Consider the following 27,614-nt stretch of genomic DNA (forward strand, 5'->3'; position numbering starts at 1 on the left):
AGGGCTGTCAGGGCTACCCTCCAAGCTTCAGCACAGCAGCAGATGGAAGACTTCGCAGAAGATGATAGCCCGCATCTGCATATGTGATCATGAATAGACCCCAAAAGATGGCGGGGTGAGCCGGAAAGAACGTGCGCGCGATATCTGGCTCGGCTGCAAATTTTTGGCCAGTCTGATTCCAACGCCGAAGAACTCGTTGAGCCACAGCGAGTCCCAGCGTAGTCAACTTACGGCCGCGAAGAGAAAACATACTGGTCGTCCTTGACGAGCCTGTTCTCGACGATTCCGAGCGCATGTGCAGATAGAACATCCACCCGGAGCAAATCCAATACCAGAATTGTTGCTCTTCCTCCACATAACTGCTCGCGAACATCATACTCCCATAGCCAAGAATCATGAATGCGAGGAACACGCCAGTGTACGTCGACCGTGCACATTCATAATAAGTGGTGGGAAAGACGAGAACTGCCGCAGCGCCAGTGATCACTAATCCTAGGCAAAGCCTGAAGATATTGTAGTTACTGGCGGTGCTGCTCATCATATCTTGCGCTATCCGTGAGAACCGTAGCAGAGATGATTCCAGGGCGGAGAAGGTATCATCATTTGAGATATCATCGGACGAAAGCTGAAGGACTTGAGACCATGCACACTGGGCGCCTTCGATTCCAGAGTCTGCTCCCGTTGCACAGCTTCCAGCAATGGCCTCTTGGTTGAATGTAAAGCCTGGGAACGTAGCTTGGATGGTATTTAAGAGTTGACGAGCGTTACGGGATAACATTTGAAGCCGCTGGGACTCTATTGACTGAGTGAGCCGATGTACTTCGGATGATTGCAGGGGAAATATTTCAACGAGATACAGGATTGACTTACTGGAATCCCACATGTCCAGGAACTCGGGAATAAAAATGCCCAAGCTGTTGAGAGGGATTGGCAGCCCAAGAAGACCTGCCAACGTCGGTGTAATATCTGCTTGCTCAACCGTGCGGTAATACTGGAGATCATCAAAGGCCTCAACGGGGCTTTCTTGGCGAACCCCCAAAGCCTCGAATTTAGGAGAGAGAAAAAGCAGGGCTGGGGAAGTTTCTCCAGCCGATGCACCACCATGGTTTCCGGCATCATTCATGCCATGATCGCCGCAAAGGACGAACAAAGTAGACTGTAGGTGGGGCTGTTGCTCGATTGCGGTATAGACTTCCTTCACTATTGAGTCCATCTCTTGCTGTTTGGGTATCATGTACGAACTGTGAAATCATGTCAAACATGTCGATTAGAAGTAGCAACACAGAATATGAGTCAATTACCTTTTAGGTCCTGCCTTGTGGCCAATGTGATCCAAACCCAAGTAATGCATGACCATAGCTGACCAGTCACTTTGCGCAAGCTCGGTAGGAACATGACGGGTTACATTCTGGTCCACCTCCACAAAGTCCTGCATGAAAAAGGGTTAGAAATGACGGCTGATTCTCATCTAGGGCCTCCGATGGGATTGAACATTGTCCCTTTCAAGATCACTGACCGATACAAAGAAGCTGGTGGTACCATCGGCCCGGCCAAACATGCCAGGGAATAATTTCAGCCACGTATCATCCCCGTACATGACGAGTTGATCTCCGCGAGCTTTCAATTGGGCTAGCCAGGTGTCCTGGAAAGCGAGAGTCGACGAGGTGTCTGACTCGGCGATATTGAGGATCACATCCAGGAATGACGGAACGGAGCCGGTAGTCATGGCCTTTAATCGAGGCATGGTGACTGTCGGGGAGCTTGCATGAGCAGTAAAGGGCAAAGCCACACCCGCTCGAATCAGACTAAAAACAAAGTCAGTAAAGAATTCTTTTAGTATTAAAGCTCTTATCTCATTTCTTGGATATCATCTGGACAGATTTGCAAGAGATCCCATACCTTTGCGTGAACAAGAATCCAGACTCGTTCGAGTAGACAAAATCACTGCATTCTGGATTAGCGGGTGATTTACTTGACAATTCGGGTTAATGAAATCCATACCTGCGCAATGCATCTACCACCATAAATACAACTTTATCAAATACTGCAGATGGGGCATCCTGATCGGCCTCGTCAAATGTCGCAAGGCCCGGAAGGAGTGGTTTATAGGGGAAGAACCCAGTGGAAAAGGTGAGGATTCCCACGGGGATCAAGATATTGGCCAGCAGCGTAGTCCAGCTGCCTCGAAAAAGACGCATGATGCTCACCCCCATCAGACACGACTTGATCCGTAGAAGAGGGTCCACACTGGATGAATCGCGATATGGAATTAACTGTCTGGTTGTTGTCGCGTTAGCGATGCGCGACCACACACCGCCTTCGCCCGCATTCTACAAAGCCTCTTTGGTTGCTTATTCCAGTGGATCTACCTCGATCAGATCTGCTACATCTACACAATCTCAATTTGGAGCGTTAAACTTCTGTCGTAGTGTATCTACAGATGCAATTGACTAGGGTCGTAACCAAGAAAGAAACATATATGCCCAAGGGACTCCCAACGCCGCGGATGATTCTGCATCCCCACATCCCACCGCAATATCGTCAAATATCATTGTCTCCGACACCCTTCATTTCTTCTTCGGGCCACCCTTCTTGTTCTTGGATCCAGGCTTCTGGAACATGATGGAGGGGCGGGTGCGGCGGTTGCGATGCTGCTTCTGCACGCGGCCGGACTTCTGGGATCGGGTCTTGGAGGACTTGGTGTCGATATCCATGGCTGTATCACGATTAGATCGCCACTCAATCAGACCAATATCAAGGGGCATTGAGTATCATAAGGGGGAGAACTGACCCTCGTCGGCAGCAGTGGCTTTCTCGGCATCTTCGTTTTGACCGGCTGTAGGGACAAGACGAACATGTTAGAAAAGTTCACCGGAGGAAACAAGCACTCTACGCAAACATACCAGTCTCATCAGCCTCTAGGTCCATGGTGGTCTTCTTTGAAGCCTCGGGCTTGGGTTGCGAGGCGATTTCCTGCAGCTTTGCAGCCAGTCGCTCAGTGCGGGCATCGACAATGGGGCCGAAGATATTCTTGCGGAGGGCGGCTCTGTTGCGCTTGGAAACGCTGGCACGGACACTTTTGGCCATCGTGATATGATTGCTCGTATATTAAGAAGGATTTTTTTAATCAACACCGGGCCCGTAACAACCGTTGTGTAGTGTGTTTTGGAGGGGGAACTGCGACAAGGTCATCGGCTCGAAACTTTTTTTTTTTATCGCGATAGGCGGGCGTCTTATGTCATCCGCAACAAGGCGCCTTCGGGGAACGGACAACCGCCGCCGAACAAACCAGAACCTCACTCGGGCTCGTTTCCACGAGGCTACCCTCCCTCTCGCAATTCCAAGCCTGGGTCGCGACTCAGCGATGTATATGTCCACCTCCTATACATCTGGCTTGGTTGCATTGCGCTCTGCCTGAGCGATGCCCATTCGAGGTCCTTTGAATCACAGCCGCACGACACCACACTCACATTCCGTCGACCACGATGGCTTCCTCTGGCCAGCTGTCTGAGATTCCACATCTCGTGGCTCTCATCAAGACTCTCACAAATCCACAATTGAAGGATCTTTTACGCAATGAGGGACTCGCAGTATCCGGTGTCAAGGCATCACTGCAGCTGCGCATCATTGACTGTTCGTTATCTCTGCTACTCTCCCTCTGTTCCGGTCCCTTTCTTTTCCCTTGAATGATATATCTGCCTATTCTATGGCTTGTTTCTTGGTTTTCTACCAAAATTCCTTGCTTATGTTGATCTGCGCACTGCACTTTCCTTTATCGACAAGTCACTGACGATTTCGCGGCAATAGATCTTGAACGCCTTGCCAATTCGGAGGGTAATGGGGCCCGCTACGACGCCCTGAGGCGACTCATTTACCAGACTGCAATTCCTGGTGCTTCAGCTTTTCAGTCTTCCTCGCCCAGTTATCAGCTTCCTCCTCCACCTTCTGCTCAGCCTGCACCGTCACAACCTCGGCCTGCATCTCTGGGAGGTACCATGGCTTCCCATTCCAGCTCACCCGGTTCGACACCTATTGCCTTTATAATGTCACTAGTAATGACTGACAGGATTTCAGGTCGTCTTTCTTTCAAAGAAAGCCCATTTTTCACGATCTTGACTCCCCTCACTTCGGTGATGGAATGTAAAGGTATACACTGCAGCCTACACACCCTGCCCGTTACCTACAGTCGGATCAATCTTGCTAACATGTACCAGTCCGTGAACAGACAAGGGATAGTGTTGAGCTCAAGGTCATCCTGAGTGTATCCACGGCATCGGATCTGCAAACCGACCCCAACCTTCGGGTGATGGTCTACTGTGCAGCCGACTCGGGCCTTAAGCAGTATACCAAGTCGGATATTGCTTTCCCCCATCAAGTGGAGCTAAAGGCAAACCTTGATGAAGTCAAGGCCAATCTCCGCGGACTAAAGAATAGACCTGGTACTACTCAACCCGCCGATGTCACTGCCCATATACGCAAAAAGGCAAATTATCCTAACAACATCGTGATAACTTATGCATTAACAACAAAGGTGTGTTTTATCCTTGAGGCTATCTTCGGATTTCTTATAATTTGTCATGGAAATGTGTTGCTGATACTCTGTTGAAGAAATTCTTCGTGGTTGCCAACCTTGTCCGACAACACCCCGTTGACGAGCTTGTCTCGCAACTCAAATCTCGTAAGATCATCTCAAAGGAGCAGGTCATCCGCGAAAGTAAGAACAATATTCATCTCCTCTGTACCCTGGACTCTGCCTTCTGACACATGTCCGTTATAGTGAAAAACCGCGCAGATGACACGGATATAGTTGCGACATCAAGTATCATGTCGCTCAAGTGCCCGCTGTCAACGCTCAGAATCCAAGTTCCTTGTCGTTCTGTGGTGTGCACACATAACCAGTGCTTCGATGCAGCATCCTTTCTACAGCTGCAAAAGCAGGCTCCCACCTGGACCTGTCCAGTATGTTCCAAGTCCACGAGTTTCGAGTCGTTGCAGGTAGACCAGTAAGTTTGGATGAAATATGTCCCTGTGGATCCATAACTTGGCAACTGACTGTGACCATTCAGGTACGTCGATGATATTCTCGGGTCCACGTCACGAGATGTAGATTCCGTCGTCGTGGAGCCGGATGGCGTATGGGCCGCACCCACCGATGCAGACACAGTGAACATAGGCGGACAAACGCCCGCAAGCGATGATGACGATGATCTAATCGAGATCAGCGAGCCTGGAGTCTCTACGGTGAAACAAGAACCGATGTCTGTAAACATCATGCTGGAGCGCACGCCAGCCCAATCCAAGTCCCGAGAGGCATCGACCCCATCCTCGGCAGCTCGGTTATCAAGCAAGAAGCGGTCTGCTGCGCAGGTCATCGATCTCACTGGCAGCGACGACGACGATGATGACTCGCCAGCTCCTCCGGTGAAACGTCCCGCCTTGAACTTTGGTGTTCGTGGGATAGCATCGCATGATTCTCACCAGCCAGTGGCTAACAGCCCTTTGAATCACCGAGCTTATCCACCCCCTCCGTACTAGGGTGTTGATCATGGGATCGTGATTCATCGGATTCGCGTGGTCTTAGCTGCTCTTCTCTACCTCTTCATTTGGGCTGGCCTTCTATTCCCTATCCTTTCTTGTCTTTTGTTGATCCCCCATTCCCCCTTTATGTCTCATGCATCTGGCCATGGTGTTTCTGGCGTACCCCTGGTCTTCGTGGGATTTGCATTCGGGTTTTCCTTGAGCACGTGTGGCTGTCCGATGCCAGCAATAAAAAGCATCCCATACCTGGAATTGAACTGTATGAATCTTGTCAGTAATGATCAACATGTTGACTTGGTTTCATCTTTTGCGGACTTTAGGTTGTTCCATTGGATGTATTAGTTGAAGCTTTCTTCAAAAGATGTAGTCTGTAATTATCAACCTGTCATGTCGTGTCATGTCAGTGACGGAGCTGTTGTTGGAAGTGGGGAATGCCGAGCTTGTTAGTTCACTAATTCTCCAACTCCGCTGGCTGACTACGTGAAACCACTTCCCGTCCAGTGTACTCCGTACATTTCCCCCCTCCAATTGTTGACATCCACCACGACAAAAACCACCTTCGCATCTTCAGCTTCAGTCTCCACCTCCTCGTCTCCACTACCGCCTCCTTTCGAATATTCTCTCCCTCTTCCCACAATGTCGTTCGATGCCTCAGCCTCATTATCGGTCTCCGATCCAAATGCCCGCGCCCTGAGCTCCTCATGCTTCGACTTCCTACTCATCGAGCTGGTGCCAATGGCCGAACGTCTCGCCAAGGATCTAGCCACAGATGATAACCCCGAAGATGAGGAGGTGCGAGAGTCTACATATTTCCGTCTCGAGTCGCTGGGTTACCGGGTGGGACAGGGTCTTGCTGAGAGGTGCGTGAACACAACACAACACAACATCCCCCGCAATCTCGCAATCTTCTTGGTGTGCTTTCGACTATCGCAGACTCCTGGAAACCTCCGCTTGCCTTCTGCCACTTTCAGACTGTTTTAGGCGGCATACGGAAATATCTGTGTACAGTCCTGGACAATTGCACTAACACCGACCCAATTGATCCAGGTTCTCCCAAGATCGCCCCCGATTTACCGATAACCTCGACGTGATCAAGTTTCTCTGCAAAGACCTGTGGACGGTGCTATTCAGAAAACAAATTGATAATTTGAAAACAAACCACCGAGTATGTGGCCCGCCAGACCGCAAAGCAGTCCTCGCGGCGGGGATTTCTGCCGTGGCTGGACTTGATGGGCCATCGTGACGCTAATTGAGACTGGATAGGGAGTCTACGTGTTGACTGATAGCGCATTCCGCCCATTTGCTCGGATGAGCATGGCCGTGCGAGCTGAAGCTGTTACAATGGCGCAAGCAGTAAGACACCTCTCGTTCTCCGCTGGTAATGTACCTGCAGAAAAGCTGACCGATGGTGATCCAAAAAATCTTAGTACCTGTGGTTCCCTTGCGGTATTATTCGCGGCGCTCTGGCCAACCTGGGCATCAACACAACCGTGCAGGCGGAGACGTCTGAACTGCCAGGAGCAACGTTTCAAATTAAGACGGTGCAGGCTCGGCCGTGAATTGGAAATGGAACCAGGAGAGCAGCCAGATCTAAGAGTACCCAGGAGTTACATACTGTCCAGGCAGGCCTGGACCACGACCGGGGATTTGTATCGCTCCATTGGCGACTTGGCGCTTCTTTTCTGGACCCTCGCCGGCAGGGCCGGCCAGGGTTCTGCTTGTGCCATCCGCCGAATATCCTCCCTTCGTTCTATTGATGACGGTCTCCCCATCACCACTACAAGCCTCTGTGGTCGTCGGTTACGCAGGAACGAATATCAAAAAATGGAGGGAATAACGAGTACAAAGGCTTGAACCAAATAATCTTAATTCTTTATGCGCATGGTTTTCGCCTATCTGTGGAATACCGTGTCGCTGGACTGAGAAATCCTCCGCTCGTCTTCCATGGTCGTTCATAATCTCATTGCCTCGCGCTTAAAGCCTATCTTTCCGCGAGAATCATAATTAGCGAGGTTCTGCAATTTCCGAGGCCAGAATGAGATGGGGGGCCTGTCGGCGGATATGAAATGTGGTATAGGAATGATCGAAGAACCCGACATGGAATATAATGGGCCGAGACAATTGGGGGGGGGAATGGAGAGGGAGACACGGAGAGAGGAGGGAGAGTATTACTTTGGTGGGGGGTTCTTGACAAACTCAACACCCTTTTCGATGTTGCCCTTGAGGCCCTTGATGCAAGCCTCGAGGAGAGTCTTTTCCTTCTCGGTAACACCACCGAGGATGTTGGTGGCCTTCTCGGCACCGTTGGGCTGTATGTATTGTGTTAGCGGATGTCATTCGAGCCCCAAAACCAATGAGATGTCTGGGTCAACTTACGCCAAGCTCAACGGGGGTGGAGAAGAAGTCAACACCGGTCGCCTTGGCGATCTCCTCACCACCGGGGACACCGGGCAGGTAGACGTAGGTAGGCTCAACGATGCCCTTCTCGCCCTTGGCGGCCTTGATCACAGCCTCGGCGAAACTGCAAGAGGTTAGTGATAGAACTTGCATGAGCAGACGGGGATTAGACTGTACCGGAATCCGGCGAAAGCCATGGACAGAGTGGCGGAACCAGCACCGTCCTTGGCCTTGACAACCTCATCACCACCGAACTGAACGCCTGTAGGGAAGGTCAATAGCTGCGACTCGACAAGAGAAGAACCTTATGGGAGTCCATGAGACGAAAAGCAAAGGAAGTACGTACGGTTGATGAGAGCATCGTAGCGCTCGGCAGGGATCTTGAAGTCAGGGGAGACCTTGCTGAACAGGGGAACAATAGTCTCGCCGGAGTGGCCACCGATGACGGGGACGGTAGCCTTAGAGGGGTCGGACAGACCGGAGAACTCCTGGGTGAAGGTCTCGGCGCGGACAACATCCAGAGTGGTAACACCGAACAGGCGCTGGGGGTTGAAGACGCCAGCGGCCTTGAGGACCTCGGCGGCAATGGGGACAGTAGAGTTGACGGGGTTGGAGATGACCAGAATGAAGGCGTTGGGGCTGAACTCGGCGATGCCCTTGACCAGGTCACGGACAATGCCGGCATTGATCTTGAAGAGGTCGTCACGGGTCATGCCGGGCTTGCCTGGATTTCAGAGCATTAGTGACATACGCTCCACCATCATTGGTAATGGGAGGGGGTGCGAACGGGGAATGCCAGCGGGGATGACAACGATGTCGGCGCCAGTCAGGGCGTGCTTCAGGCCATCATCCTTGGGGAGGTAGCCAGAGATTTTCTAGCTGACAGTCAGCGATGGTGACATTCTCGGCCAGATAGCATCTTTGTTGCGATTATATAGACCACCCAAAGGAATTGAGTCGGAAAATTGGGCAAACGGAAAGGATCTTCTCACGTACGGCAACGGAGGAGATGTGGGACAGATCGGCAGCGACACCGGGGGTGTTGACGACATCGTAGAGGGCAAGCTCGTCAACCAGAGGCGAGGCCTTCAGCAGGAGAGAGAGGGGCTGGACGATAGGAACGGATAGTTGTTAGCGCATGAGATGTTGGTGTTGAGATCTCGTTGGGGTAAGCTCACCTGGCCAATGCCGCCAGAGGCACCAAGAACAACTGGGCGCAATCGGGGTCAGTCAATGGGTAAAGAACCGGAATCATGATAACCTACCAGCCTTGACCATGATGTGAGATGGGGTTGAGAAAGGTGAAGAATTGATGGAAGAGTGTGGGAAGGGGGTTGTGGAGGGGGAGAGGAGAAGAGAGGAGGGAAGGAGGGGATCGGGTTATTTATTTGAACTCGGAAGAGGAAGACGAGGAGGAGGAGGAGGAGGAGGGGCGCGGATTGAGGGGCAACCCCGGAGTTGCCCATCGGGTGGTCCGTCATCTTCACAAGCTAACTAACTGACTACTGTACAGTTAGATGAGGATTGATATATTACTATATTGTTGGTATTTGGCTAGTCTCGTGCTTAATATTAATCGTGTCTTCGATGACTCTTTGCGATGCTTGTCCTGTACATTGGTCAGGCTAGACCCCTCGATGGTCTCTGGAAGGGCTCTATAATCGGTACTTCTCTATCTACTGTAGAAGTGTACTCGATCCGATGAGTACACTCTTGATCGATCGACCTATTCTGAGACCCGTTCTATATTATTTCTAGCTCATTCCTTAGGAATCAATGGTCGGTCACTACTTGATCCAATCTCCTACCCTAGTAATCATAATCATCATCATAATACTAATCATCATCATCATCCAGTTGGTGGCTCCTCGCTTTTTTACTGGATTGGGCTGCCCGGTCTGGCAACTCTCCGCAGGTCATGTGGACGACTCTGACTACCTCCGTACAAACTCGCACGACTACGGTACGGACCCCAGACATCTCGTACATAGTACTTCCAGAGAACTGTTCTCAGCTACATGGCGGAGCACTCTGTCCCTATGGTACTCTGGTACTCTAAGTACTCTGGTACTATTAGTACCACATTCGAAGTAGTCCCAGTTCTTTAGTCCGACCACTTACTCTAGTCCCTAGGACCCCTATTACGGAACTGAATAGAGCAGACCGTAGGAGCGAGGATAGTCATAATCTTGACAGCCAAAGGAACTGCTCTACTTTTTGTCCAACAAGAGTATACTGTGGTATACTTGTAACTATATTCTGTTTTCTTACCTCCACTAGTCTGGATATTGATCCCGTATAGCTAGCGGATGAAGATGTTACTATCACGGTCTCGTCAATACTTAATCCAGCCATGATTACCATCCGTCCCCTCCTCCGCTTCCTCCTTTCCATCCCAGCAAGGCAAATCTTCCCGGCCCTTCTGTTCCGACTTGCTCTTCTCAGGAGTAATTCGCGGCAACTGCCCTGGACAGATCTCGGCTATTGTCTCATCACGCCCGTGATTCTCGGAACCCTTGACAGTCTGGTCCATTCGCCGTCGGGAAAAGGCGGGATCCCCTCCAAAAGGGCGCTCTAATTCCACGGCAAACGACATCATGCCTCCCCGCTGAACCTGGTCCAGTAGACCGATGCCTCTGTCGAACTCTCCACTGCGCCCCCCCCCCCCAGTCTTTGTTCTTAAAGTCTGGCTTACGCGCCCACATTCACCTTCGGACCGTTAGGCCCGAGGCTGATTTCCATTCGGCCCGACGAATCGGCTGCCCAGTGAGCATCTCCTACTACACCCGCAACAGAGCTGATGAGATCTTTTCCGTATCTCCGAATGTCGAGGATCATGGTTTCTCTTATAGAAATTGAATTCTTCTTTCTTTTCTTCAAACAACCGGGGTCGGGCAATTTTCCCCCGCGGAGCAAAAGAAAAAAAGTGTATTTGCTAGATTACATGGACCGTCTCCATCGTGTTTCCAGCACTGGGCGCGCGCATACGGTTTGTTCATTCAGGATGCCCGATGCCGATCCACCTTAGATGCGCGTTCGCCCCTCCATCGTTTTGACTCCTTCATCACTGCTCGTCGCGACACATATTTACTCGGAGGCCTGCTCGGCGGCCTTGCGGGCCTGGGCACCACGAGGCTTGGAGGCGGGGGTTTCCTTCTTGGGCTGGTGGGAGCGGCGGAGGGCGCTCACACGGGCGACGGCTTCCTCGCGGACATCAGGGCGGTAACCGTGCCGGGCGGTCTTGCTGGCAACACCCTTGTAGATCCTAGATATCACACACACGCACTCCGGTCAGTACTATGCCTTTTTGGTGGTCTCAAGTTGGATAGAACCAATTTTCCCGATTCCACGCGTGTATCGCAAAAGACGTAAGAGTGGAAATACAACGGTTCACGGGACTTGGCGCAAAGGGCATTCGGGGGTTTCTTACTTGCGGATGCCGGTCTTGGGGCCGTAGGTGACGGTGACCTGGTTCTGGGCGGGCTGCTGGGGGTTGCCGGGCTTCTTGGTGATGACGGCGACACCACCGTTCTCAGTGGACTGGACACCGACGGCCTGGACGAGACATATGGTGGTGAGTTAAGGTCTTGTCGAATGCCTGAATTGGGGGTTTCAGGGAGATAGGAATGTCAAGTGCAATGGTGAGTAATTGAATACCTTGTTGTTGGTGTAGCCAGCGTACTATAAGAAATTCCCTCCGTTAGCTTTCGCGTTACTAGCTCATTTGACGTGGGGGTTTTCGAATCCGGAATCCGGCATCGAAAACATCAATTGCACCATCGTACCTTGAAGGAGTGCTTGTTGACCAGGTTCAGGGGGTCCCGGGAGAACTGGGAGCCACCACCAGTGTTGCGGCGAACCAGATAAGCATTCTGGTTACCTATGATGCCACAGCTGTCAGTCACGGGCTCGTCCAAAAATTCGAGGAGGCGGAAAATAAAGACGTACGGGTGATCTGCCAGATCAGGTCGTTGGAGACGTTGGCGCGCTGGACGGACATGGTGACGGGAATGCTGGATTCGGTGGAATTGGATCGTGAATCGCCTTCTGGTGGTGGTCGGGGACGTCTTGTGTGATGGAATTCTCGACTCGACGCCTCGCTAAGCAGGCCGCTTTGGGAATAGTGCCCGCATGGATGCCTGGATGCCTGGATGCCTGGATGCCTGTATGCCTGGATGCTTGGATCCTCCTTATCTAATCGGAGCTCATTCCATTCTTGCCTCAGGGCCTTCAAACCTCTTTACGCCTATTTTCTCAGGCATCAAATCCTTCCCCATTCGGCGAGTTCGGGCGTCGCGGATGACGACTGCCTAAGGCTGTGGTGTTCCGCCTCCTCTTCATTGTTGCGATCCCTCCAAACGCCTGGCTTTTCCAACGCCTGGCTTCGCGAAGCCTTTCGGTCGGCCTGCGCTCAAGTTCCTTCGATTCCTTTGACCTACTTGTGCCTCGCTCATCATGACCTATTTCCTGTTCTACTCCCTTATACTCTCCGTCATCATCGCGGGAACAGGTATGTCGCAAACGGTTCTCAACCTTTCTTTGCACAAACATGGGCCCTTCGGATCTACCCTAAATGAAGGCTAACGACAATCTCCAGCGCTCTATCTCACCCGATCACGATGGATCAATCTACTGCCAGTCCCTCATTACATCTACCATCGCCTTCCCTCCAGCTTTACCGCCGACTTGGAAGCCGGCTTGAGTTCCTCGCAATTCGACATTACGGCTAATGTTGCAGATGGGGATACCCGAGCTGGATTGGATCAAACAGCCAAGCGGGAGATTCAAAAAATCATGAAGCTTCGAAAGGTCAACTTTGATGAGGCCCGTCGCATCTACACGGAACAGCGATTCGCAAAGAACAATATTGGCCCCGATGGTCGACCCCGAGACCCCAAATTTGTCTCGTTCTCATGATCTCATACACAAACGCATAGCACTTTCTCTCGTTTGAGTCTCTCTTTTCAACTTCTCTTTCCTCTTGTCCCTTACTTGCAACCTCTGAAGAATCTGGTATCGTACCTCTGGTCTACATCTCTCAGGCCAAATCATGATGGCAGCACTTCATCCATCATGTTACTCACAGTGCGTTTCATCTAAATTATTGCGTCACTCTACTTTTTTTTCCCAAGGACCTCCATGAATGTCTTTCTATCATATCTCATTTGATTGGGCAAGGGAGTGGCCTCGCGAGGTGATTAGCTAGAGCAACGGCTGGCGTCCAGGACGCCGCTTCCCCGTGTCTGTTCATGTCGGAGGAGCCCGCTGAGAGCACAAGGGTCATGTAATCTCGCAGATCAGTCAATGTGATCTGGACTCCAACGTGTGGCCAGCCTTGTCGTCTCCACCCTAGTCGAGGCATGCTATGTACAAGCGAACCCCTGAAGTCTGAGGTAGCCGCTTTGTGTTCAATCTTTAGATCGTAGCATGCGCAAAGACAATTTTCAAAAAGAATTTATCGACATGATGCAGCCCATGGCTGCATACCAAACGCCACCTATGGTTGCTCAACGACCTGTTCCATACCCTGGCTGCTGGAACCCAGGAGGTAACGAAGGGGGCGCCCCCGGAACCGCAGGGGCCCCTGCTGAAGGCGCAAAGCCAGGAGGGCCGAACCCTGGCGGTGGTGCGGCCGCTTGTGTGGGATAGGCTGGTTGCTGACCTGCGCCATTGAATCCCGGAGGGAGGAAGGTTTGAGGGCCGCCATAGCCAACCTGAGATGGCGGGGGACGGGCAGGGAGGCCTGGCGGGGGAGTGATGAGGGATGAAGGAGGAGGAGGCCCCGGTCGGCCCTGCTGAGGAGGAGGGACGTTCTGATAATTCATCGGAATTGGCATGCTCCTCCCCATTCCAAGATCAGGCGTCTGTGGACCAGTGCTCACAGGACGAGAAGCATCGCCATTTGGTATAGCGGCAGGGGTAGTAGAAGGACCGGTACCCGTTCCTGAGAATTGACCCGGTGGAACCTGCTGCGTTGGTGGGCGAACATTATGTTTCCGAGCCTGCGCTGCCAGCGTTCTCTCGGCCTCATCACCATGTCTCTCTCCCTTGCCATCCTTCTTGTAGGCATATTGTACGGAAACTTGCTTGTTCATAAGGTATTGGTCGTTCATATTGGCAATGGCCGCGTCGGAGGATTCAAAATCGGCAAAGGACACGAACCCATAACCCTTGGAAAGATTATTGTCATCCCGAGCAATCTATATTCGAATTAGCGTTCGTTCGGGCTGTGTCTCTCACAGAACAGAGACCATAAGGGGCACTGACCTTGGGCAAATTGACTAAGCTGCCAAAGCGACTGAACGTGTCGTACAGTACTTGTTCCGAAACCATGGGATCGAGGTTTCCGACAAAGAGTTCGGCGCCGATTTCCACTGACTTTTGCTTATCTGCGGAGGCCTTGTTCACCCGAATAGGCTTGCCATAAAGGCGAATCCCGTTCATAATTCTCGAGGCATACTCCGCATCCTCCTCACTGATATACTCCACGAAACCATACCCTTGATGTGACTGTGTGACTCGGTCTTTAGGGAGGTGGACGTTCACAATGCGCCCAGCTTGCAACATGAGCTCCCATACCAAGCTATCGGAAGCCCGCTCATCCAGGTTACCGATGTAGACCGTGGCCTCTTTGTCTTGCTCCCTGGTTTTCTGTTGTTAGTGCGAGGGGCACTTCGATTGGAAGCCTGGGATGACGAGGCACAATATCTTCTTACCAGTGTCTTGCGCCAGACATAACGGCGACGACGCCAGCTGCGGCAAGAGGTAAATCTGGAGGTCGAACGAAAAACTGTGACAGGCAGAACGAAGAAAACTTCTCAGTAGTAGATTCGTCTTGTATTTGCCGAGGCCGGGGTAGAGTAGAGAAGGAGGTGGGTAGGGTGAAAGGGGAGGCCTTGAGTGGTGGTTGGAAATGGGAGCGGCAGTGATCGGTGATCATTGGATTTCCCGACCTCCGAAAACTTTTGAGCAACTTCTCGCAGCTCCCGCTGTTCTTTAACCTCCGCTTTCCACCATCAATCTTTCCAACCCTTCCAACCCACCTCATCTTTCGGATTTCCACTCTAGTGCTGACAACTCTTTCGTTCCTTTTCGACGGATCACTCTTCTCTAAACCTCCCACCTCTTCCACTCCTACTATTCATCATGGTTCAATTCTCCGAGGAGACCAAGGTAGGCCCTCCGTCCCGGCATCCTCGCCGTAACAGTTATATGATCACTAATCTGGTCTTCTCTTTTTCTCTACAGGAGCGCGTTTCGAAGGTGATCGATATTTCCCGCGTTGCGATCCACTAGTAAGGCCCCCGGCCTGCCCGCAACATCCAGCTGCCACCTTCTCAATACCCTTCTCATCACCGAGCTGACACACTGGATCTGATAGCGGTTATCTGCCTCTGATTGTCTACCTTGGTAAGTCGGAATCGAATTTCTCCTAGTCGTCATTCAATGCGGATACGATCAGGTTATTGATGCGCAACGCACAGGCTACTCCTACAGCGAGCCTAAGCCGTCTCTGTTCAAGTAGGTCGCAAAGTCCACGAATCCTCAAGCGCCTCTGCCTAACCTGGTTGATTAGGCTGTTCTCGCCTCTGGCATAAGCGTCGCGCTGCAGGGCATCCATCTGACACAAAAGGACCATTCCGCTGGCCACATTGAGGGACCTCTTGGAGTTCCATCCATTGGCCTCTTTCATCACGTTTCGCCCACTCTAGAGCGATGACCGGCCCTCTTTTTCTTCGGCGGTTGAAGTCGGGGGCGGGCTGTACAATTCCACACCTGAGTCTCTTGATATGTATTTTTAAATGAAACATGGGATGTTAATTGATTATGGGTTAAAAACTGCCATTCTATTCTTAATTCGATGTGTATGAGCCACTACTAAGCGAGGTCTGATATGCCTCTCTCCATGATCTTCGTAATTTACCCTATCTCTTGTCCATTCAGTAGAATAATATAGCACCCTCCTGGTCCTTCCTTGAGTCCCGTGATTGGGTGACCCGTGACCAACAGATATCGGAGATGGCGGCATTCTGCCATCGCTCTCCGATATCGACAATCATATTATTCACTCGTTGTGAGTAACTCTTCAGGTACATCAACTCAGCAGCAGCTGTCACCAGTGCATCTCTTCAATTCATCGACCTTCTTTGATTCCAGCCCAGTGTTCATGACTGGCAAGGATGGGTTGTCTTCATCCGTTGTGGAGACCGTAGCTGGATTCACGGCTGGGGTTGCCTCGACACTCTGTGTGCACCCGCTGGACCTGGTGAAGACCCGTCTTCAAGGTACGATGATGGCACAAGTCCCGCTTCTAGCCCATTTTCCCCCCTATTCTTGATTTGAATAATTCCTTGGGTTCTGACTCGACTAATGCTAATTTCTCAGTCGATCGATCATCACCTTCCCGGCTTGGCAGCTCTTTGCGCATTATCCGTGAAATCTCCACCTATGAGGGCGGTCTCGGTGCCTTCTACCGTGGTCTGGCTCCCAACCTGATTGGAAACTCGACAAGCTGGGCCCTGTACTTTTTATGCTATGGCAGTCTCAAGGACGCCATTCGCATCTACCGAGGACAAGAACACTGGATGCTCACATCTTCTGATTATTTTCTTGCCTCGAGCGCAGCAGGTCCGTGTTCACCAGCTAAAAACTATTTGATCTTCTAATTTCTCATGTATTTATTTTAGGGGCCTTGACGTCTGTTCTTACCAACCCTATCTGGGTCATCAAAACCCGCATGCTCGCGACTGGTGCCCAATCCCCTGGGGCTTATCCTTCGTTCATGTCTGGCGTGAAGCAAATCTACCGCACTGAAGGCATGCGTGGTTTCTATCGTGGATTGGTTCCCTCCTTATTCGGAGTCAGCCACGGCGCCTTTCAGTTCATGGCCTACGAAAGGCTGAAGGTTCTCCGTTCCCGGGCGCTACATAATGAGTCCTCGAAAGGGAGACCTGATGCCGTGGTGACAAAACAGCTTGGTAACCTGGATTTCCTGGTCCTCTCCGGTCTATCCAAAGTGTTTGCCGGGTGTGTGACTTATCCGTATCAAGTCATCAGATCGCGGCTACAGACCTATGAAGCTCACATACTGTACCGGGGGGTAATGGATGCAATCGGTCAGATTTGGGCAAAGGAGGGTATTGCAGGTTTTTACAAAGGACTGGGCCCGAATTTGCTTCGAGTTTTGCCAAGCACCTGGGTCACATTTCTCGTCTATGAGAACACAAAGGTTCTTATGCCGAAGTTAGCAGAGGCCATTTAGTTCCAATTCCGATACATCATCAATACACCTTAATCTCTCGATGCTCTTCCACATCTTGTCTCGTCAGACGTGAGAAAGACGAAAAAAAGATCGCATGTGGGCCATGAAACATCCCATCTACATCGCCGAAGACCTGGCTCATTTGACAGGAACCGACATGCAAACTCCTGGACACTCCTTGGTCTGCATGCACACGGAGTTTAGAGACACAGGACTTTCAAGAGGAACGCGCATTACACTGTTGATAACGTCTTAATCGTAAATATTCACGCCAGGTTGGTTGGGTTTGAAGACAGGTCACAATACCTGCTAAAAGAAAAGCAAGCGTATACAAAACCTGTAGTATTTTGAAAACAGTTCTTTGAACTCTAGATGAAATTTAAATAAATTGCGTACCTAGCTAGCTCCGCGGGAAGCTGTCTCTAAGGATACCAGGGCGAATAAATTGCGCATGATGTTGGATAACACACGAATCTCTAATAGAGTGTATACTATTCTTGTCCTCCCAAGTCCTTTTCTCTACCAATCATCGCTCCACAGCACTAATATCAACAATAATCAGAGTATTACACATTCGATGGCACCGAAATTCCCTGAGTCAAATTATGGTCTTTTATAGTATGATTCATACTACTAGTCAAGGACCAAGTTTTGAATAGCCGGTGCAAGAACTTGTAATGGTCCGAAATTTTCTCTTTGCCCTCTAAGTCGTATCTATCGGGGATAAATTAAACACAGTTGGTGGTAAACACAATCTGTAATTATCTGCTCAGAACCTTTATATCTAACTTGGCGAGATAACTACACTCATGACGAACAATCTATGAAGGTCAGCGACTCCCTCAAGGTAAAGTTCTCGCATCTAAAGGCTGGTCGAAAATACTACTCGGCCAAGGACTTAGAATCAAAATGCAGAATATGAGAACTATATTTGTTCTTTCAGACTTTCGCCCCCGGGCCTGCATTGATGATTCTAGCCGTAATACCAGATTGGATTCTGAAAAAGGAGAGCCAGAATGTCGCCTTATATGGGTTAACCAGAAGAGCTACACGGATTTACGGAAAGCTTGATAGGAGTTACTCAACCCAACATCTTCCAGGGCATGGATGGTGATCAAAAAATCTCGGCATTTAGAATTCTCATGCTCGTTCCCACTGGCAGAAGGTGAACATGTCTCAAGCTTCTCGGTTCGTACCGAGAAGATGTTGGGTATCTATCATATCTAACTAACTGATGTGTAAATTCTGCTCTGAAAAAAGGCTTATATCGAGCGAAGGTGGGGTGTATAATGCAGGAATAAAATGGGTGACTATTGACTGTGCTATAGGGAAAGCAGCTTACTGAAGGAGACGGCATCAGAGAAACCGGTGGACACTTACGGACTAGATTCAACGATGGCAAATGAGCAGATAGTAGTATTCAAAGTCCAAGCGAGCGGTTTTGACTTCATGTGGGATAGAGGAAGTACTTGTGATTCGTCGCTAGGTTTGAATGCTGTCTTTTCGGGAGAATACGCGACCAAGTCAGGAGAACTTCATTCACAAAGAGGTCACATCGTGCTCCTTCTTTGATATAGCGCAGTATCAGCCCCAGAAGTCCTCATACTTTAGTAACCCAGGTGTGGCGTTGAAATCCTCAAGCTGATTTTATTGGAAACATAATAATACCAGGACCTAGCCTGGGTGTTCCTGGGATTAAATCCCAATTGAAGTACCTAGTAGTTGCTCAAAACGAGGCTTCAGCTAAATAAATAAATCCATCAATGATACGTTTTGTATTCTAGCTTGTCTACACAAAATACGCGAGAGATCTAGTGTAGCTAGCAGACAACTGTCATCAAGCACTCTACTAGTGGTAATGGAACAAATATAGATAAATTTCAGATTAGAATTAGCACCCCGGAGTACTACGTTGGTCTAGGTTGGCGCAAATCGAATTTGAATCTTCATCAAGGCTTTGGCACTGCTTCATATAGAGCGAGCTCAACCATACCTTTGACTGCAGGTTTCCAAACCTTCACCACATCGAAGCCGCCCTTGTTGAGCAAAGCTCTCCACTCCTCTTCTGTTCTTTCTAGAGAGGAGAATGCCTCCATCATGTCCTGGTCGATTGCAGTTTGAATGCGCGAGGGATTGGATCCCGCCATATTGAGCTCATTGACGAGTAAAATAGAATCCTCGACCATAGCTTCACGAATTCTTCTGAGAACTTCGATTGCTTGCTTGTCAGGCCAATCGTGCAATACTGTGCGCAGGTAATATGCCTTGGCACCTTTCAAAGGCTGCGGGTCAAACATATTGTAGACCACCGCTTCAACCCCATCAGGTAAGGGCTCTCGGATATCTTTAATAACACCGGGGAGATCCTGTACCACAAGCTTTCCTGGAAGCTGAGGGAAATGTTGTTTTAACAGAGAGAGATCATGGCCAATGCCACCGCCGATGTCAACGAGGACGGTTCTATCAGCAGAGACCTGGAGCTTTTCTTCGACTGGAAAGGTCTCATACCACTCTGTCTCGATGAGCTTGCGATTCATGGTCATTACGGAATTGAAGGCTGCTTGATCTGCCGGGTGGCGGGCAAGCCACTCGAAGGGGTTTTCCTTCGTCCGGTGGGCGTACTGGAAAGGCGTATCTGTTGCGTCAACTGGGTTGGCGTAGTTCCTCTCTTCAAGGTACTCATTCAAGAAACTCGTGACTCTCATGTTAAGGTAGCTGGAGAGGGATGGTGTTAGTCTATGGATTTGAAGGAAATCCTAACGGGCTTCTCACAAATGCTTCACACAGTCACCGACGGGCGAGCCATCCGCTAGTTGCAACGCTAGTTGAGAGGGCCGATATTTTGTGCCCTCTACCAAGGTGAAGATATCACATGCACATAGGTGACGCATGATACGAACTACGATGATCATAGTTAGCTTAATGACATTAGACACACTGTTAGATATCGCTTCATATTTCGGGATGACCAACATACATAATAGCTGCCTATCTCCTTTAGTCTTAGCGTCAAGTTCTTCGAGCGTCAGATCTTTCGTTCCATTTGCGCGAACAAAGGCATTGAAGACACCCATCCCTTGGGCAACCCGAGTCGCACTTAAAGCATATGGCTGTTCGTGAAATCAGTCAAACGGAATTTTCATAATGACAGGTTGGCCCGCTTCTTACCGCAAGGCTGAGATTGAGAACTGCCAAATTAGGTGGCTCGAGCATCACACGAAGCTTATCCATTGCCCCCAACAGCTGAAAGGCAGTCCCCAGATTTATATTAACGGGAGATGGAGGGTTAGACAATGCCTCGGTCACCGCAGACAGTGCTTTAGATAACGAGTCGCTCATTTTGAATTTAATTTGAAGAGATTGCTTGCAGCAGGGGGGGGAGTATAGGAATATTATGTTATTTCTTTATGATTCTTGGGATTTAGGGCTCACTTTATACCCACTTGAATGCCCCTCAGTGCAGGCCGTTCTTGGTACGTAATCATCCTTATACCCGAGCCTTGTGCGCCTTGATTTTTCCCTGCGGCTGAATACTGCATACGACAGAAAGCCAAGGTTGCCATAGGGGCATGCCTGGCAGAAACAGATAACTGGTCCACGAGTCATCGCGCGGCCGACCAAGCGATTGATTGACCGACCAGTCAAAAAGGGGCTGGAATACGTAGAGGGCCTTCGCCTACGCAAGGCCACCCGTGGACCTCAATTAGTGCTGATGCACTTCGCACTGGCCGCGTTGCTCTGCGAGGGTACCTAGCCAATGTTAACCGCGCAAAGAATAACTAACATAAATGCGACCAAGGCCGCTAAACTATCCCCTATATCCTCATGACCTTTTCCCTCCCATATTCGTCTACAGCGGCCTATAACGGCCATAGAAGAATGCGCTAGTAAAATAGAGAATTTGACCGGTAGAGTTCTGATTTAACTAAGTCCCACCGTCATTCAATTCCCCTACACTACTATCTTACGTTAGGTTTTCGGCCTAGGACTTCGGACCTTAGGTATTCTACGTAGTCTTATAGGTCTTTTAGGCGCTATAGTTTCTTAATAGTAGCCTAAGTAGCTATAAGGTTTAGGTCGAGGTCTAATAGGGCTATTTAACTAGCATAGATAGTTTCGGTCTCTATAGTTATTAGTTCGTTAAAAGTGTCAAAATTTCGTCCGCACCAACACTACCAAATATTCCCGGTATATGTTCAAGACGGTTTTATCTTATCTCGTTTTTTGAAGTTTCAATTGACGCTGCGTTCTTCGAATCGTTCATGGAGAAGCTTCTGCAGCGCTACAGGAGGTGGCCGGAGCCAAAATTCGCGCTTGTTATGGATAGCGCATCTCCGCATCATTCGGATCGAGTCAAACAAGTGCTTTGGTACGGGAGTCAAGTAACTATACTTGCCAGATTTCCAAACATATCAAGAAAATCTGTTCACTAATCCGGCAGCTCAGCCTTCCGCTATGCAGATTCACATAGTAGGTAGCCAAGGTCATGGACGCATAGGGAGAAATCACAAAAGAAAATAGTACAGGGATGATTGTAGGGTCAGATGGATTACCCACATTTCAGATGAAGGGAGAACAAAATAATACACAATCTAATAACAAAAGAGTAAAAGGAGCGTAGGAATCAACAACAGATATGAAAAGGTTACCTTGGAATGAGTGTATATGAGCCACATACTTTGACAATTCAGCACTTAGTTGGCACTGTTCAGTTCTTTCCTGAAATTGACCGAACTTTTCTCCCATGTCTTTGACAATCGTTAAAGAGGGGGGGCATCTATGAAAGGAATGTACTGTCGGGGGCATATAGTGTTGGACGATGGAACTGTGCCTTGGAGGTATGCCTGAATATGTCCAAAGTAACAGTTTGACGCCCCCTGGTCGATGACCGTATGCTGAATTCAAAGGAAACATCCCACGAGTAAGCCTAGACTCTTGGTCGAGATGGCTGTAGGATTGAGAATTGATAACAACTTACACCAACGGCTTCTTGCATTAAAAGTACCGATCCGGCAAACCGAGAAGACATCTTGCGCGCCCTACAAAGATATAATGTCAGCTAGTAGCATGCCCAATGTCGATGCGATTTTACCGAAACGTACGATTCCAACGGCGTGATAGGGTCGATGGTATTACTCGCAAAGAGAATCGGGAAGGACGTAGGCATGTTTAGTGCACTTATTTCGTCTGCATCAAACCTGGTTAGATTTTGTTTCCAATGCAGATGGTCACCCATTTTGCCGAAGACGATATTTATAGAATGCCGAAAAAGAGAAAGAGACAAAGGAGTGTTGACTACCTTGAACTACCATGCTATCAGGCAACTGCGGTCGGAATGATCGGCATAAGATACCTTCCAGGAAGATGGGGTAGATATCACCGATGTATTTGCTCTTGAAAATCGTGTACTTCGCCCAACTCTTGAACTCTTCTATGGTAGTAAGCCTGTTCCTCCGATACGAATCGGTGCATGTAATGGCGAGACGGGCATCGGTTATAGAGTTTGACTGGTCATACATGCCCGCAAGAGCAGACACATTCCCACACTCGGCCTGGTGTAGGATGTCGGCCATGCTTGGAAACCTTGCCAGTGGGATGTAGAGTGTGTTAAGAAAAAGAGCCTTCAGGTCTGAATAGGTGACCATTGTCGGCAGGTCTGGATCTCCGACGCCGCTTAGCGGGACTGGATGGTTCTGAAGCTGACGGATGATGCCATCCATTCTTGCCGTGATGTTAGCCGGTGTGGGTCCCCAAAATGTGCACTTTTCAGGCCCTGCAGAATAGCAGAAGGTCGAGAATGTTTCCATGGCCTCGTCCATTTGATCAACATTGTCCGTCCAATAGTTATTATAATATTGCTCTGCGTTCAGAACACCATCGAGTATCATTCTCCCAACGCGGTCAGGAAACAGGGAAGCGAAAGTGCTGCCGATGACAGTACCGTAACTGACGCTATAGCACCACAATTTGGCGTTTGATGGTGACTGACCGGCCAACTCAGCCTCGGCTTCGGTAAATGTGAGCAAATCATGGGCAACTGCTGGCGTAGTCACATAATATGAATAGGGTGACTTGTTCTCGACAGCATTGTTGCACCACTCGCCGTAGATAGAGCTTGAATAGTACTGTTCCTCAAGCGATGTTGATGAGATATTGGTGGCGCCTGTTCTGTGCAGTCGATAGAAAGCCGATCTTGCTTTTGCGTCCCCCGAGAAGCAGTCGAGATGCAAGCCACTGTTGTTCACACCGCGAGGGTCAAAGGAGACGAAGTTGTACTGCTCTCCAAACATCTGCCCGAGGAGATTCTGGTATGTGAGGAGTAGGTCGACACCAGAACCACCCGGACCGCCTAACGAAGTGTCAGTCCAGTCAAATGAAGTTCAGACAACGTTGCATAATTGATAGAATTGAGATCTTACCGGGGTTGAGTACAATGCTTGGAGACTCGACGGTGGCATTTTTGCCAGCCAGCTTGATGAAGGCAATCGACGTCGTGCCAAGACTTCTGTTTGAATAATCCAAAGGAACTTCCAGTCTAGAGCAATTAAAGGCATCGAAACATGGTGTCCATGTGAGGTTGGCTGATGGTTCAAGCTAGATGGCTCGTCAGAAGGCTTAAAACCCTTGGGCAATGTGGTGCCGTAAGGTCCCGGACTCACATTGTCAAATCCGTAGGCCATGCCCCGATCATGCAAACTGTCGGCTTTCAATCCCAAGCTCATGAAAAGGATAAGCACATTCACAAGTCGGTCCATTGTAATCCCTGGGGGCTTCTCATTGATCTTTCCGTTCAGTTGCTTGCAAGAGCCGACACAATGGCGATATCTGGGAACTATTTATACCAGTTGAATTTCCTTAGATAGTAGTGTCAAGTCTGACGGTTTCAATAGGCAGCTGCATTCTTCCCATCAACTCACAATACCTCTTCTTGCGTACAATCGCTTTCCGTTCCGCTTGTACGAACCAGCCAATCAATATTTTTTTGATCACCACAAGTATAACCAAGTATGGCGGGTGCGAGGAGCAGGATCTTACCCCTGTAAGTGTAGTGGTGGGTCCAAGGCTTTACTCCACGTTTCAATTGAGATTTATGCTCTTGTCTGTATGGATACTTGCATTCTTAGTCCACCGACCCACAAAGATGACTACTTATATAGTCCCCTCCTTATCCTAAATAGCTGAAGAGGAAGAGGCTCGCCTTCCTTGGCGCCCCGGTTGTACAAGCTAACCAATCAGTACTTATCACAATATGCACTAGGGGTCCCGCGTGTACGAACTAGCCAATCAATACTTATCATGAACGCACTAGACTCTATTTAGTAGGATTAATGCCAATTGGTCTAGCTTTAGGCTACTTATCCAATCCTTCACCATCACTGAGAAGTCCGCTTTAAAGTGCCCCGCTTTTACGAACCAGCCCATCAGCCCAGTCTTTCCACAAGCTTCGTTTTTTGTACTCCGTACAGTCCACCTTTTCTTACTCCGCTGTCCATCGCAAAGGATGTGGCGATGACTTCCTCACTGGCATGCGAGCCGACGAACAGATCATCATCTTGAAATTTCATCGGCACCCCATAAGTTCCCTTTCGAAGCCAACGCATGCAGGTGGTGGCTTACGGGTCGTGGTGGCCTCAAAATTGACCTCTGCCTGAAACGGTGCGAACTGCAAATCTTATACAGCTCACATCACCGTGATGGATGGGATGAAGAACAAGAACACCAAGACGGGCAATCAAGCCTGGAGAAAAAAGCCTCGCAAGTTCGCTCCAAAGTCAAGACTAGGCTGTAAGACTTGCAAGTATGTCTTGAGTTTACGTATTGCTACAGAGCGATCAATTGTGTTCAAAGACTTCAAAACTGACATCCCTCAGGATAAGACGAGTTAAATGCGATCTATCTCGGCCCTCATGCTTGAAATGCCTTTCTACCGGTCGCACCTGCGATGGCTATAGTGAAATGCCCCTCGCATTCAAGACCGAGAAGACCGAGAAGACCGAGATTGAAGCAACTCATTATCACAAGGAGATCGCCGACAGAGCAGATAGCTGCGACAATTACCACCCCTGTACCACGATCAGTGCGTACGAGTCAAAGCAATGGCACTCGAAATACCATGGCCTCGTTTTGCAGAATCTCGGATCCTTTATGATCTTACCTGTGACTGGGTCAACCCAGGCAGAGGCAATGTGCTTTTTCAAGGATATTTCGATCAAGCATCTGAATGAATACCGCCCTTGCGAACCATGGCGGAACACTCTCATGTTCTTCTCCCAAACAGTGCCATCAGTGCGACATGCTGCCATTGCTCTGGCCTTGATTCACCGAAACTACCTGGATCGTCATTCTAACGGTCGGGTGTATCAACCGCCTTCCTTGAAAGACCCTCTACCGGATAAGGCTCCTTTGCTTCACTATAACCGCGCCATTCAACTTCTGCTGAACCCGGAAAGTGGTGACAGCGCCGAAATAACAGCTGTCACGCTTTTGGTCTGTTATCTCTTTACCTGCTTTGATCATCTGGCGGGCGACGACGTACAAGCACTGAAACACCTGCGCGGAGGTGTGGCGCTCTCACGCAACATCGACAACGCTACATTGAACAACTGTACCTACGACGATGCCCAATCCTCGGGGGTTCGGGCGATTATCTGCCAGGTCACAAAACAGATTCGCCGCCTTGACATGCAGGCCACCATGTTTCTGGTCGATTGGACTCCAGCCGACATCCAAGAGACATTCATGTCCCATCTTTCACTCTTCGACAGTACCTTTTGGTCACTCGACCAAGCTGCCGACCACCTCCAGATTCTCGTCGCTCAGGTAATGAGGCTGCGCAACACAGAGCAACAAATGTCCCCGACGGGTATGATGCCGCCGTTACCTTCTTCACTCAAGGACATCGTTCTCGGGCAGTTGGAAACGTGGTCGAGTCTCTTCGAAAATCTCCTGCAACAAGGCAGCCCCTCTGAGTCAGACTTTGAAACTGACCCTCTCGTATCACTCCTGCGCTTACAATATACTATCGCATGGACTCTCCTCAGTGGTTACGGACCTGGCAGAGAAATGGACTATGACAATTTCCTGCCCCAGTTCCAGCAATGTGTCGTATTAGCGGGCGAGGTAGCGGCGGCGCATCAGCGGTATTCGGGGTCGTCAAGGTCGACTTTTACGCCAGAGATCGGATTTATCCCCGTTCTTTACATAATTGGGGCTAAGTGCCGGCATCCTAGCGTCCGTCGTGAGGCCTTGAGTATTTTGCGACGGCAACAAATACGGGAGGCGACTTGGGATAGCATCTCTACTGCCAGGGTGGTTGAGCGGGTTATCGAAATTGAAGAGGGTGCGGCTGGGGAAGAGCAAATGGTACAGTGCATGGAGCAAATTCCCGTATGGCAAAGGATCGAGGCATTGTCTTATACACATATCCCAAGGGGACAGTCTGCGGCCAGGTTGGATATCTCGTATACATTCTGCGCCCAGGAGGGAATACACATTGAGTCGCTCATGATAGAACGGACAGAGAGACTTATAATGTCAAATAATCGATAACGGACAGCAGGCCGTGATAAAGAACCAAAGAGAAACGGATTCCCCGTAGCTAGTTCCATACCCTAGACGGGTTTCTTGGTGCGAAATATATATCCACCACCGCACATGTAACATCCGCGGTTGGACGAATTAACCTCGGATCCACGTAGACAATACCATCGCCAAAGAATTCGCGCACCAGAAGGATAGACTACAGAAGATAGTAGATGGAGATAGAGCACACGCTAAGCGCCCCAGTATCCCCATGCAAAACCCCCATGCAAAGACTGGACATTATTATCAGCAAGAGGGAAGTCAGGGGAGGAGAGATTCAGGGGGTGAGTAAAGAAGCTACAAGTCACCTTGAAACCCGCCACTGATTGCGGGCAAGCGCTCCGTTAGTGCCACTGCTGTCGCCATGACAGGCTAGAACATATCAATCTCCAGGGTGCGAGGGATCTTCTAGAAACACAGCAATCATTTTCATCTACAGTATAAATTACGGGAAAACATCCTCAGCTGCCACAATGTCAGCACCAACAAGGTCAGCGATGCCTCCCCCACGCTTAAAATTCAGAACTCAGAATCAGAGGTACGGCGACTCACTAGAAGGACCGCGCACGGCAGGCCCGTCGCAGATCGCTGGGTCTGTTTTTGCTGCACCAGATGGTGCCACAGTGGCGTCTTCGAGTCCCCAAGACAGAGAGACGTCACCCACGTTGACCGGCAGGGCTCCACCTGCTGGACTCTCTCTCCTCAATCAAGACCCATAGAACACGCACGAGCCGTTCTTGACCATCACTCAGGGTCGAACGGGAACCGTTGCGTGGAATCGACAAAAGCCGGCCGAGATTGTGTATATCGAGCAACGCACGCAGGCCAAGCCAGA

The 27,614-nt window shown here is 49.9% G+C and overlaps 13 protein-coding genes across 13 annotated transcripts; 5 read left to right on the top strand and 8 right to left on the bottom strand.

The window, feature by feature from the left end:
• Window positions 1-13: 13 nt before the first annotated feature.
• Window positions 14-2,198, bottom strand: N7458_006084 (GPI ethanolamine phosphate transferase 2; the record flags this gene model as incomplete). Its single annotated transcript, XM_056909466.1, has 4 exons — window positions 14-1,241; window positions 1,302-1,429; window positions 1,517-1,805; window positions 2,002-2,198. 4 exons carry the CDS (start codon window positions 2,196-2,198, stop codon window positions 14-16), a joined length of 1,842 nt encoding a protein of 613 aa, XP_056765170.1.
• Window positions 2,199-2,567: 369 nt separating this feature from the next.
• N7458_006085 (DUF2423 domain-containing protein) lies at window positions 2,568-3,087 on the bottom strand (the record flags this gene model as incomplete). The annotated part of the gene is made up of 3 exons (XM_056909467.1): window positions 2,568-2,716; window positions 2,792-2,836; window positions 2,904-3,087. The coding sequence occupies 3 exons, from the start codon at window positions 3,085-3,087 to the stop codon at window positions 2,568-2,570; spliced, it is 378 nt and encodes a 125-aa protein (XP_056765171.1).
• A 398-nt stretch (window positions 3,088-3,485) lies between these two features.
• Window positions 3,486-5,535, top strand: N7458_006086 (uncharacterized protein; the record flags this gene model as incomplete). Its single annotated transcript, XM_056909468.1, has 7 exons — window positions 3,486-3,633; window positions 3,808-4,020; window positions 4,075-4,146; window positions 4,215-4,531; window positions 4,609-4,714; window positions 4,778-5,003; window positions 5,067-5,535. The coding sequence occupies 7 exons, from the start codon at window positions 3,486-3,488 to the stop codon at window positions 5,533-5,535; spliced, it is 1,551 nt and encodes a 516-aa protein (XP_056765172.1).
• A 639-nt stretch (window positions 5,536-6,174) lies between these two features.
• Window positions 6,175-7,097, top strand: N7458_006087 (trafficking protein particle complex subunit; the record flags this gene model as incomplete). The annotated part of the gene is made up of 4 exons (XM_056909469.1): window positions 6,175-6,398; window positions 6,586-6,703; window positions 6,802-6,891; window positions 6,966-7,097. The coding sequence occupies 4 exons, from the start codon at window positions 6,175-6,177 to the stop codon at window positions 7,095-7,097; spliced, it is 564 nt and encodes a 187-aa protein (XP_056765173.1).
• Window positions 7,098-7,706: 609 nt separating this feature from the next.
• N7458_006088 (malate dehydrogenase) lies at window positions 7,707-9,213 on the bottom strand (the record flags this gene model as incomplete). Its single annotated transcript, XM_056909470.1, has 8 exons — window positions 7,707-7,847; window positions 7,915-8,059; window positions 8,113-8,197; window positions 8,282-8,659; window positions 8,723-8,810; window positions 8,932-9,042; window positions 9,114-9,145; window positions 9,201-9,213. The coding sequence occupies 8 exons, from the start codon at window positions 9,211-9,213 to the stop codon at window positions 7,707-7,709; spliced, it is 993 nt and encodes a 330-aa protein (XP_056765174.1).
• Window positions 9,214-10,270: 1,057 nt separating this feature from the next.
• Window positions 10,271-10,773, bottom strand: N7458_006089 (uncharacterized protein; the record flags this gene model as incomplete). The annotated part of the gene is made up of 2 exons (XM_056909471.1): window positions 10,271-10,586; window positions 10,631-10,773. The coding sequence occupies 2 exons, from the start codon at window positions 10,771-10,773 to the stop codon at window positions 10,271-10,273; spliced, it is 459 nt and encodes a 152-aa protein (XP_056765175.1).
• Window positions 10,774-11,022: 249 nt separating this feature from the next.
• On the bottom strand, window positions 11,023-11,935 carry N7458_006090 (uncharacterized protein; the record flags this gene model as incomplete). Its single annotated transcript, XM_056909472.1, has 5 exons — window positions 11,023-11,200; window positions 11,366-11,490; window positions 11,593-11,616; window positions 11,721-11,815; window positions 11,884-11,935. 5 exons carry the CDS (start codon window positions 11,933-11,935, stop codon window positions 11,023-11,025), a joined length of 474 nt encoding a protein of 157 aa, XP_056765176.1.
• A 455-nt stretch (window positions 11,936-12,390) lies between these two features.
• N7458_006091 (DUF2015 domain-containing protein) lies at window positions 12,391-12,852 on the top strand (the record flags this gene model as incomplete). The annotated part of the gene is made up of 2 exons (XM_056909473.1): window positions 12,391-12,445; window positions 12,533-12,852. The coding sequence occupies 2 exons, from the start codon at window positions 12,391-12,393 to the stop codon at window positions 12,850-12,852; spliced, it is 375 nt and encodes a 124-aa protein (XP_056765177.1).
• Window positions 12,853-13,442: 590 nt separating this feature from the next.
• On the bottom strand, window positions 13,443-14,671 carry N7458_006092 (U2 snRNP complex subunit HSH49; the record flags this gene model as incomplete). The annotated part of the gene is made up of 3 exons (XM_056909474.1): window positions 13,443-14,135; window positions 14,203-14,578; window positions 14,652-14,671. The coding sequence occupies 3 exons, from the start codon at window positions 14,669-14,671 to the stop codon at window positions 13,443-13,445; spliced, it is 1,089 nt and encodes a 362-aa protein (XP_056765178.1).
• A 1,431-nt stretch (window positions 14,672-16,102) lies between these two features.
• On the top strand, window positions 16,103-17,197 carry N7458_006093 (putative mitochondrial folate carrier protein Flx1; the record flags this gene model as incomplete). Its single annotated transcript, XM_056909475.1, has 3 exons — window positions 16,103-16,220; window positions 16,321-16,563; window positions 16,623-17,197. 3 exons carry the CDS (start codon window positions 16,103-16,105, stop codon window positions 17,195-17,197), a joined length of 936 nt encoding a protein of 311 aa, XP_056765179.1.
• A 1,949-nt stretch (window positions 17,198-19,146) lies between these two features.
• Window positions 19,147-20,536, bottom strand: N7458_006094 (O-methyltransferase; the record flags this gene model as incomplete). The annotated part of the gene is made up of 4 exons (XM_056909476.1): window positions 19,147-19,912; window positions 19,970-20,096; window positions 20,175-20,307; window positions 20,366-20,536. 4 exons carry the CDS (start codon window positions 20,534-20,536, stop codon window positions 19,147-19,149), a joined length of 1,197 nt encoding a protein of 398 aa, XP_056765180.1.
• Window positions 20,537-21,957: 1,421 nt separating this feature from the next.
• Window positions 21,958-23,952, bottom strand: N7458_006095 (uncharacterized protein; the record flags this gene model as incomplete). Its single annotated transcript, XM_056909477.1, has 6 exons — window positions 21,958-22,092; window positions 22,176-22,236; window positions 22,300-22,492; window positions 22,551-23,546; window positions 23,617-23,791; window positions 23,857-23,952. 6 exons carry the CDS (start codon window positions 23,950-23,952, stop codon window positions 21,958-21,960), a joined length of 1,656 nt encoding a protein of 551 aa, XP_056765181.1.
• A 1,201-nt stretch (window positions 23,953-25,153) lies between these two features.
• Window positions 25,154-26,746, top strand: N7458_006096 (uncharacterized protein; the record flags this gene model as incomplete). The annotated part of the gene is made up of 1 exon (XM_056909478.1): window positions 25,154-26,746. The coding sequence occupies one exon, from the start codon at window positions 25,154-25,156 to the stop codon at window positions 26,744-26,746; it is 1,593 nt and encodes a 530-aa protein (XP_056765182.1).
• Between the last annotated feature and the right edge of the window lie 868 nt (window positions 26,747-27,614).

This window comes from Penicillium daleae, assembly GCF_028827525.1.
Source record: "Penicillium daleae strain IBT 16125 chromosome Unknown utg000006l_segment0_segment0, whole genome shotgun sequence".
In the NCBI taxonomy this organism is placed as follows: domain Eukaryota; kingdom Fungi; phylum Ascomycota; class Eurotiomycetes; order Eurotiales; family Aspergillaceae; genus Penicillium; species Penicillium daleae.